The sequence below is a fragment of the Leucopleurus acutus genome, assembly GCF_964270905.1.
Source record: "Leucopleurus acutus genome assembly, chromosome: 11".
NCBI classification, from domain to species: Eukaryota; Metazoa; Chordata; class Mammalia; order Artiodactyla; family Delphinidae; genus Leucopleurus; species Leucopleurus acutus.
Window position 1 is genome coordinate 8,662,055 of NC_139152.1, and position 11,344 is coordinate 8,673,398.

The 11,344-nt window shown below is 37.1% G+C and overlaps 1 protein-coding gene across 1 annotated transcript; it reads left to right on the forward strand.

Annotated features, from left to right (window-relative positions):
- CLEC9A (C-type lectin domain containing 9A) lies at nucleotides 1–10,784 on the forward strand. The gene is made up of 6 exons (XM_082850244.1): nucleotides 1–106; nucleotides 1,657–1,737; nucleotides 6,430–6,576; nucleotides 8,407–8,558; nucleotides 9,697–9,818; nucleotides 10,481–10,784. Exons 1-6 carry the CDS (start codon nucleotides 16–18, stop codon nucleotides 10,611–10,613), a joined length of 726 nt encoding a protein of 241 aa, XP_082706370.1. The 5' UTR covers nucleotides 1–15; the 3' UTR covers nucleotides 10,614–10,784.
- Nucleotides 10,785–11,344: the final 560 nt, after the last annotated feature.

Here is an 11,344-nt window from a genome sequence, read left to right on the forward strand (position 1 = left end):
CAAAGCACCTCAGACATGCAGGAGGAAGAAACATACACCTCTCTTCAGTGGGATAATCCAACACCAAACCCTTACCAGAAACATCTGTCTTCCAACAAAAATTCAGGTAACCAGTTCTACTTATTTAGACCAAGACCTTGTGGTTTATGGGTTTTCTTTTTTCCTGTTCTATGAGGAGCCCAAGGTGATTTTTCTAATCTGAGATAACCCACTTAAGAATAGTATAATATGCATAATATGATGCATAATATTGCATAATATGCAATAGTATTATAATATGCATAATATTAAAAATGAAATGAAATGGAGGAGAAGGAAAAAGGAAAAAGGAAAAGAGAAATGGACTTGACAAATATGTATTACATTGGTTTTCTCTCTCTCTCTCTCTCTCTCTCTCTCTCTCTCTCTCTCTCTCCTCTCGCTGGAAAGGCAAAGAATTCCTGGATTTGGAAAATAAGTGAAAGAAATCATATATTTTGTGTAATTTTAGTTCCCACGTAAAAACACCCTGCACATTATCTGATAAATACTAAGAAGTAAAAGAGAAAACGTAGGTTGAAAAAACTGGCAAACACTCATCAGCCTGGATCAGTTCTGTCTTTATAATTTAATATTCGTATTAGTCTCCTATTGTTTAGGTAATATATTACCACAGACTTAGGGGCTTAATACAACAGAAATTTATTTTCTTATCGTTCTAGAGATCAGAAGTCCAAAACGGGTTCCACTGGGCTGAAACCAAGGAGTCATGGGGCTACCTTCCCTAGAGAGGCTCTAGGGGGCAACCCATGCCCTGTCTTCTCCAGTTTCTAGAGCTGCATTTCTTGCTTTCCTTAGCTTGTGGCTCCTTTTCCATCTTCAAAAGACAGTAGCACATTTTCAAATGTCTCTCTGCTTCCTCCTTCATATGGCAGTCTGTCCCTCTAATCTAAACCTCACTTATAAGTGCCCAGGTAAAACAGGATAATCTCCCCATCCCAAGATCCTTAACTTAATTATACCTTTAAAATCTCCTTTTCCATGTAAGGTAACACTTACTGGTTCCAGAGATTAGGACATAGGCATTTCGGGCAAAGCTGTTATTCAGCCTACGACATTATCCGAAGATAAATTTTATACATTTTTCTGTAACTAGCATTAAGAATATAACAAATCACACATTCATTTTCCTTTCCTGAATAGTTGCAAAATTACCTTAAAAAATTGTCCTCATCCAAAATCGTACGTTTAAAGGGAAATACCTTTGAACCAATCATGCTCAAGTGACACTGACAGGAGATGAGATTGGAGACAGCCTCTTTGCTCTCAAAAACTAAAGCCTGCTGCCTGGCTTGCCATCATCTCTCAAAGATTGTTGGAAGAGAATACATCTAACTAGTTACTAAGCTTGTGGTGTTATATAAGGATAAGAGAAGTATACTATTAAAACTGTTCAATTTGGCATTTTTCCAAATCCAGTGTATTCCAAGTTATGACTTGCATTTCCAAGAGTTTGAGTTCACCTTTTCTTGTTACACACAGTTACAAGGCCTCGGTGATTCTCTAGAAGGAATGTCTAATGTTAACTCCTTAGTTTACTCAGTGTAGTCCTATCCTGACCCACCTCTTTCCTCTACTTTCTCTAATTCAATTTCATTGTCTCTATTCCTTGTTTAGGAACATGGTGTCTTGTGACGGTGGTTTTATGTATCTTCTGCATAGGCTCATTAGCAACCTCCATTTTCTTGGGTGTCAAGTGTAAGTACAAAAGGATATCTTCAAAGTAATCTATAGATAGGTTACATACTTCATGTAGTGTTATATACAATTATATGTACGTATGTCGTGGAACTGGAACTTCGTAATTTATAAATGGATAGACAAATCAATTAGAAACATCTAAATGACATAAATGATATAAGATAATGGCTTCCTTATTTAAGTTATGGGACATTTATTTGCTATAACTCTCAAGCACTCGGAGGCTAATGATAACTTTTAATGTTCAATTGCATGTTGTTTAACTCAAATCTAATACCATAGGTCTGTTGGGGAAAATGATGCAAATAATTGCTTATATCATGACTCAATTTATGAATCATGTTAGTATGCCAAAGCTTGCAATTTGTAAGTTTTCAGTATAGGCTCTTCCTTTTCTAATATACATTTGTTCTAAATTTGACTTATACAATTATTTTAATATGTCTTTCACTTTATATTTGATGAGGTACCAGTTAGTATGTTTAAGGTAAATGTGAGAACTTCGTTCGAGCCAATATTTAACCACATTTCTTTATTCGTTTTAGTCCAAACTGGAGACATGTTTCTATATCTAGCAAATGAATTTTTTATAAAATGTAACAATTACAGAACTGCAGGTTCCAGAAACAGGACTAAGACCCTTTATTATCACTCATGCTAGCACTGAGAAATACGTTTCGCAAGACAGAGAGGAAGGCTATTGTCTGGATAACTCTTATTTCTTGTATACCTTGGCAAATCATTTTCCTGTCTAGGAGGAATTAGCTGGCAAAGGAGAATTACGAGTTCCGAAATGAAGAAGAGAAGAGTACAAGGTTTGCTTCCACAAAGTACAGGAAACTTGACCTTGTTCATGTTAGCTATGATCTTATTTTCCTGGCGGTTCAGAGAGGAATGTTTTAATAATTTCTAGGCTCTCAAGAAGTAATTGTTACCTTGTCTATCTCCTCAAATAAAATTTCACAGCCCAACATAAATGTTAGAACTTCCCTTATCTCACCTTATCTTCCCTCTGTACTTTATTAAAATAAACATAAATAGTATATATAATATACTATATATATATATAAAATACTAGTCCATTTTTAAAAGAAATTCACAATTAAATATCTGTTTATCAAACATATATACTGGAAGCAGATTTGCAGAGTTGGAAGAGAACTACCATATAAGTCAATTAACATATAATAATCCAGTGTTTTCTGTAAAAACTGGGGACTCTTAATGAAATATTGCCAAGTTCCATTCTAACTGCAAGAATACATATTTAGCTGACATTGCAAATATCAAAAGATATGGTCCAGGTATCCATTCTGTATAACAAGTTTCAGTGTTATTTTATAAATATTAACTACTTAGGGTAAAAAGATGAAAGAAACTTGAAGTACAGAGAACAGTTTCAATTTAAAGCAAAATAACTGAAGGTGCAACATCTTGAAACAATGTTGTCAAGTGAATGGAATGTAGAATTTGTTTTATACATAAAAATAAATCTATAGTCTCCAATCATCAGTTATTATATAGCCAAAAAGCACATAGTACATACTAAGGATGTTGATAAAATCATACTGTACACTTTTATGTCCTCAAAAATCTTGCTCTCTGATGGGCACATAATTTTGTTTTCTTCTCTGTTTAGTTTATGAAATCTGTCAAGATCAACCATGACAATCATGTTCTTAACAAACTCTGTGTTATCTTAAACTGAATGAATTAATTTTGATCTAGAAATCCCACTTCTGGAAAGTTTTCCTATTGATAAACCTGCACATGTAGCAATAGGAAGAAAAACAAAAAAGACTGAAAAAAATGCAATTGCCTATCAGTAAGGGACCACTTAATTAAAAAATGATACCTCCACACTATGGGATACCAAGAAGCCAGAAGAAGGAGAAGAAGGAGGAAGTGGAGATGAAGGTGGAGGAGGGGCAGGGGAAGGCATTAAAGGAAGGATGTGGGGCTTCCCTGGTTGCACAGTGGTTGAGAGTCCGCCTGCCGATGCAGGGGACACGGGTTCGTGCCCCGGTCCGGGAGGATCCCACGTGCCGCGGAGCAGCTAGGCCTGTGAGCCATGGCCGCTGAGCCTGCGTGTCCGGAGCCTGTGCTCTGCAACAGGAGAGGTCACAAGAGTGAGAGGCCCACGTACCGCATAAAAAAGAAAAGGAAGGATGTTTATTACAAAAGTGTGTGGAAAGACCAGGTTCCAACAGGCAACTCTTCCTCTCCATGTAAGTGTCCTTTCACGACACAATTTCTCTCTTGGATCAGGAAGCACCGATGTGTACACAAGACACCTTGGTACTTGGGAGCCCAAAATGAAGTCTTGCTTGGGAATTTATGTCTTGCTGACCACCTGACATATTCCTGAGAGGTAACTAGCCTCAACAGCAGAGCCTTCTCAGGGTCTCTTTGTAACCAGGGACAAATCGTCAATCGTATGTCATCAATGAACAATGCTGACAAGATAGTATAATCTGGCCCCCCAAATCCTCATACCCATGATAACAAAGCTACACTATTAATCTGTATGTTTCATGCCTTGTCCGGAGATCAGTGTCATGTAGGAATTTTAAAAACACTGCTCATGCTGATTCCAGGCCAGCCCAAATTAATTCTCACGGCACAATAAGGACCACATATATAAGACTAGAAACCCAATGAAAAAAATTACAAAGGATATAATTATACACTTCTTGAAAAGAAAACACAACTGACCGTTATTTATACATGTGTGAAAAGAGTTTCAACATCAAACATAAAAAGATACATGCAAATTCAAATGAAATTGAGAGAACATTTGTATGAGATAATAGAAGACATACATTAGTGTCTCTCCCCTCTACTCTGCTGTGACAAGAGCACTAGGAACATCTCTCGTTCTAATAATTGTCTTTGACCAGGTCCCTGACACAGGGCTCCTGAAATGCTTGTAAATTCCTAAGTGATAAGAACACTAGGAATATCTTTTGTTCTGATGAGGTGACTGTGGATGGACTCCTGTATGGGGGCTGGTCACCAGCAAGACCACACCATGATTAGAAGCTTGGAATTATCAGCTCCACCCCCCATCCTCCAGAGAGGGGAGAGGAGCTGGAAATGGCATTAACAATTGATCGTGCATGGGACTTCCCTGGTGGCGCAGTGGTTAAGAATCTGCCTGCCAATGCAGGGCCCACGGGTTCGAGCCCTGGTCTGGGAAGATCCCACATGCCGCGGAGCAACTAAGCCCGTGTGCCACAACTACTGAGCCTGCGCTCTAGAGCCCCGAGCCACAACTACTGAAGCCCATACGCCACAACTACTGAAGCCTGCGTGCCTAGAGCCTACGCTCCGCAACAAGAGAAGCCACCGCAATGAGAAGCCTGCGCACTGCAATGAAGAGAAGCCCCCACTCGCCGCCACTAGAGAAAGCCCATGCGCAGCAAAGAAGATCCAATGCAGCCAAAAATAAATAAATAAAATAAATTTATAAAAAAGAAAAACAATTGATCATGCTTATGTGAGGAAACCTCCATAACATCCCAATAGTGTGGAGTCAGAGAACTTCCAGGTTCGTAAACACATCCACACTGGGAGGGTGACACACCCAACTCCAACTCCATGGGGACAGAAGCTCTTGAGCTCAGGACCCTCCCAGCCCTCTCCCAATGTATCTCTTGACCTGGGTGTTCATCTGTACCCTTTATCATACCCTTTAAAAAACTGATAACTCATTTCCCTATCAGTGAGCTGCCTTAGCAAATTAATTGAACCCAGGAGGGGGTCATGGGAACCTCCAATTTGTAGCCAAATCAAACAGAAGTTGTGGAAACCTGGGGACCTACTACTTGCATTGGCATCTGAAGTGGGGAGCAATCTTTGGGACTGAGCCCTTGACCTGTGGGATTGTTACTTTCTCCAAGAAGATAGTGTCAGATTGAATTAAATTATAGGACACTGAGATGGTGTTGTGGAGAAGGGCGAGGGGGGTGGTGGTGGAGAAACCATACATTTGGTGACAAGAAGTGTCAGAAAAGTCAAGATGATTCACAGGAGAAAGGCTTATAGAAGGAAAAACTGAGTTTTTCCTATACAGTTTGCATCGGCACACATGGAAGGTAATTTGGAAATATCTAATACAATTTAAACGCACAAAACTTTGACCCATCAACGTATCTTACAAATATACTTACACATGTGTGAGATTATGTATAACTAAGGTCCTTTATTACAGTACTTCAGTAATATCAAAAGATTACAAATAGTCTAAAATAGAGAATTATTAAAATAAATCATGACCTATCCATACAGTAGAATGCTATATAACAAAAGAATGAAAAAGCTCTTTATGTACTAACACAGTATTATGTCCAAAATATATTTTAAGTGTTAAAATAAAAAGTGAAAAACCATGTAAAAAGATGGTTACCATTTGTGTAAAGGGGAAGGAGGAGATTTTATATTCATTTGCATGCAAAGTTCAAAATATCTCTGGAAGAATAAAAAAGAAATTGGCAAAACTGACTACTTTGGGAGACTGGAATTGGGTGAATAAGGAAACAGGAATGGCAAAGAGCCTTGTTGCTGTGCATTCTTTGTAGGTTTTAATCACAAATATAATCAGTAATGTGTAGTTCTCTTTAGTCTATGCTGAAGGTTTACTTTGTTATATATCAGTATTTTATCAGGAATGGTTGTTATTGTTTGAAGTGTTCCAGGTGTCCACTACTGCAATGAAGCAGCAACAAAAACTCATCCAACAGGACAGAGCACTGCTCAATTTCACACAATGGAAGAGAAACCATGGCCTGCAGATGAAATATTGCCAAATGTTGATGCAGAAGTCTTTCAGTTCAGGTAATTGATACAAAATCAGTTTCCACTGTGTGGATACACATGTATACACCAGTTCCTCAAAACAACAACAATAACAACAAAAAACCAGTGACATACATTTTATTCTTTGTCAAATTATAGTCAGGATTTCATAATAGGAGAGACATACTTTTGATCTACACTTCAGTTCAATCTCATATATATACATATATATATATATCAATAGTATGTGGAAAATACTGAGGTTCCACGAAATACAGATAAGGAAAATATACAGTCAAACGTCAAAATGGAATGTGTGAGATTAGTAGGTAAGATTAAACAACAAAAAAAGCAACATATTGTGTTTTATCCAATCATTCAAATTTACGTGTATCTTTAATTAGAGCTCCAAATGCCTCAATTTATTTAGTTTAGATCTTGCTTTAGATTCAAATGTAGATATCTCTTGAAGCAGAAGATTCATTTTGAAAATCAGGGACTTACAAAAATTATAACAATGCAGGGTTCAGCTCATTTTTAAAAATTCTATTAAGTGACTTTGGTTTTATCTTTTTCATCCCTTACAGGCATTTTAAACCTGTCTATTTCTACTTGTTAATGGTGTGTCAAGTACTCTACGGTTACTTAACTAGTGTTTAATAATACTAATACATAAAATTTAGAGAATTAACTTCCCTGTAGTGGATAGCATCTTAGTAATTGTCAATAAGAGAGGTCAAAAACCTACCATAGCTCCTTCTAATTGAAATTTTGTCAAGTAAATGTTTAAAAACATCAATGTTTTTCAATATAGCAGACTACTGAAAGCATGAGTTAGGCCCACCTCTGAGCCATCAACCTTAAATCAGTGACGATATCCATTTTGGAGACTTGCAAATCCAGCATGTTGTCAACCTTTCAACTGTCACTTCAACACTACTTATGCTACGACTTTAACAATATTCAGGATACTGACTAGAGTGTATTTCAAACAAAGGATATTGAAGAGCCTTAAATAACTTGACATCTGTGCCATGGAAACTGATAATGAACCATTTTTGACCTGAAGTAGAAGGCTTTTCTCTAATGACTAGTGATCTGGCAGTGTCTTTCCCTCTATAAAACTGTGCCAGAAACACTTGGTCAAATTCCTGCTCTTTGGTTCCCCTTTTATACATTGGAGCATCCTTCTTTTGTGAATACATTCTTTCTTAACACAGGTTCTGTAAAACTGGTTAAACACTGTGGCTTATTTCTTAGTTATATCAAAGTCCTAAAATAAACATATTGGTCAGTTGTGTTTTTGTTCACTTTTCCTCACCCACAAATTTTAAAACCATTCCTCAAGGTGCATTGTTTGTTCTCTCCATTCTGTGCGAAAATTTTTCATGTTTAACTCTCAGAATGTAAACATCAACTTGAGGCTTATTACGCTACTCACCTAATTAATTGGGAATGTACTTATTATTATGCTTGGTACATTCCCAATTAAATTGGGTCAATAAGATTAAAAGACATGAAACAATAAGCAAACAAATGAAGATTATAAATGACGTAAAGTTAAAAGGAGGAAAGATTTCTAAAAATAGAATAATCAGATCAATTATTATAGAGGAGGAACAATTTGGGAATAGATATTCTCAAATTAATTTTATCTTAAACTAATCCTTAGAGACCTACTGCACTTGGAAATAATTGTATAAATCTTACTGTATTCAGCCTCAAAGCAGCTGAAATTGGCAAGTACTGCATCATATGAACCATTGGGTTAAAGAGTCCAGCTTTACTGGGAGTGAGACAAGGGTTCTTTTGAGAAGATATGCTACTAATATTTTTACAATAACTTTAATAAAATGTTTATATTTGAAGCCCATAACTGCAGCCCTTGTCCAGACAACTGGATTCGCAATGGAGAAAGTTGTTACCGTGTCTTTGAAAGCTGGACAATTTGGCGCACCAGTAGAGAGGATTGTTTGAAGGAGGGATCTAAGCTTCTACAAATAGACAGCAAAGAAGAAATGGTAAACACTGTTTTATGGTTTCACATCATTCTGAAAATACCATATTACCCATTAAAAGAAAAGACTGGTTCTCATAAGACAGAATTCCTTGATACTCTATAACAATGGTAGATTTGTTGAAAAAAAGGTTTAACACACAAAGTAAGAATTAGCATGGCTTAGTTTCCTTTTACCTGGAGAAACAAAAAACGAGATGGTTATTCAAAAATCAAGGAGAATATGTTAGTTCTATGTCCTTTGTTAATCAAAAAGGGGAAAGGGTAAGAGAAATACCGTTTTGTAACATGGTAACCCACCCAAGATATGCATACATTATAAGTGTATGTATGTTTTAAATGTCTTATTTTCAATGCTGTAGGGAAGTATAATAAGCTATAACAATTTTGTAATTATCAAGAAAAGTAGAAGTATAAAAAGTGAGGTGACGTCATGAAATGGAGAGATTTATGAAAATAAGCATTTGCTAAATGAAAAGTTTAATTGACCTTAAATCTAGTTTACTAACATCTTAACGAGCAAACAGTAAGATGTCTCCCTGAAATCATTCTACCCATAAATTATGTGCGAAGTAGAAGACATAGTTACACATTTCTGAATTTATTAAAAATGTATGCCTACTATATTCAGTAACTAGTCAAAATTCCTTTTTGTAAGAGTAACAGTAGAACAATTTGTTAAGGTTATGTAATAAACCAAGGCAACTTGGACTAACTTATTACAATTATGGGTTCACATTATTTTTTCTGTGCAAATTTATTGACAAAAGTTAGAAATATTTCTTCTCACAAAATATGCCTACAGTTAAGTTGCTTTTGGAATCTTCTAAACTGTTTCTCACATTGAAATATCCTGGGAAAGTCATATACTATATGCCAAATTCTGAATCTGTTAAAACTATTTTGATACCAGATGCCTACTTTTTCCATAGTCCTTAACACCACATTGATCATTTAGCAATAGGGAAAAAGGTATCCTTTCTTCTAAAAATCCTCTCTCTCTCTCTCTCTTTCCAGCTCTCAAATTCTAATTATTTCTGTGGAAACAAAATACCACACTTTATATTTCATAGTCATTTATTGGGGTTTTTCTGGTAGTACCCCCCACCCCATCCTCAGTTCACTGTTCTTGTTTCTTACAGGACTTTATCACTGGCAGCCTGAGGAAGATCAAAAGAAACTATGATTACTGGGTGGGACTGTCTCAGGATGGGTCCAGCCAACCTTGGCTTTGGCAAGACGGCTCCTCTCCTTCCCCTGATCTGTAAGTCTCTGAGGGAAACATTCCACGAAGAATTAGACACAGGGGGGAAATCAAAAGTTCATTTTATTTTATACCTTACATTTCCTCCAGAAGACATAACCAGCATGATAATTTCACAGGCTTCTGACTGGAATCAAAGCCAAGATAATTTAAGAATGGCTACATGACTTCTAAATTTTCTCTGTCTCAGCCCCACTGCCATTACACCATAGCACATTCACATCAAAATTCGAGTCTGAATGAACAATACTATGTGATTATCACGTACATTTCCTTTGTATCTTTTAAAGGCTAGAGTGCTCAGGGCAAGAGACTATAGTAATTATTAGGCAATTTCCATAGTAAGCTTTCAGAAAGAGCTAGGGAGGCTGGTCAGCAGTGCCTTCGTATTTTGAGAACTAAGAATCAGAAAAGAGATTCCAAATTAGAGCCTATCCTTTTGTGTTCAAGCTTTTTTTTTTTTTAAAGTGCTGCTTGTTGAAGTAATATTTACATACTTTATTGAGAGAAAATAGTTCTGTTATTGAAGAAGAAGGGCAAAACTACCGCGAGGGTGACAGATTAAAACAAAAGGAAAAGCTGTACATCTCTCATTTTATTGCCCAGAGGACATTCCCGTAAGCCCAACACCTAACCTCAGATACACTGACTTGCGTCTCCAGGTCACCAATACAGGGACCCCAATCAACTAACCAGGTCTGTGGATACCTCAGAAACAACGGCCTTTCTTCCGCGGACTGCAGCACGTGGAAATATTTCATCTGTGAGAAATACGCGCTAAGATCTTCTACCTGAAAGAAAGTTTGCCTGAAGTGATTGCTCCATTATGGTAATACCTGCAACAGATCATTGGAAAACCTGTAACAATGAGTTTAAGAGTCAGCGCAGAAGTAAACCAGTGCAAGGGTTGTGAAACCAGCTACCCGAGACACAAGACCTATCTTGCATTTACACTTGGTAATTATTCCTCAACATTTTCCAGATGTTCCTTTGACATTGTTCAAATTAATTACCGAGAATAAAATTGCTTTAGACCAACAGAGGACAAAACCCTAAAGAGTGGAAAACAAGCTGAAGAAAAATCATTTCTATTTGTCATTTTTCTTCTTCCTCTCTCTCTCTCTCTCTCTCTCTTTAACTTAGAGTGACCGTGAACTCGACAGAAAAATCTATAAGTCACTGGGGAGATGATGCAGTTTTAGCTGACTGATACTGTTTCTAATAAATGAATACATGTGATCTTTTAAACTCACCATTTGCCAGATCTTTCTGTGCATTTGCTGGGTTTCCAGGCATTATGTTATTGGACCAGTAGGATGGGAGGACAGAGATATGGATTTTCAAATTGGAAGGAAGACAGGCTGCTATCTGCTGCCTGTAAGACAATACCATTTTTCGGACTGCAGAATTCTGCTGGAGAGATGAACAGCCAGAGCTACAGGTAAGTGGAAGGAATAGCCAGGCTGCCGATATCAGCGTGTCTCCAGTAAAGAAGAGCGGCGAGCTTCCTTCCTGCCTCTCACTGA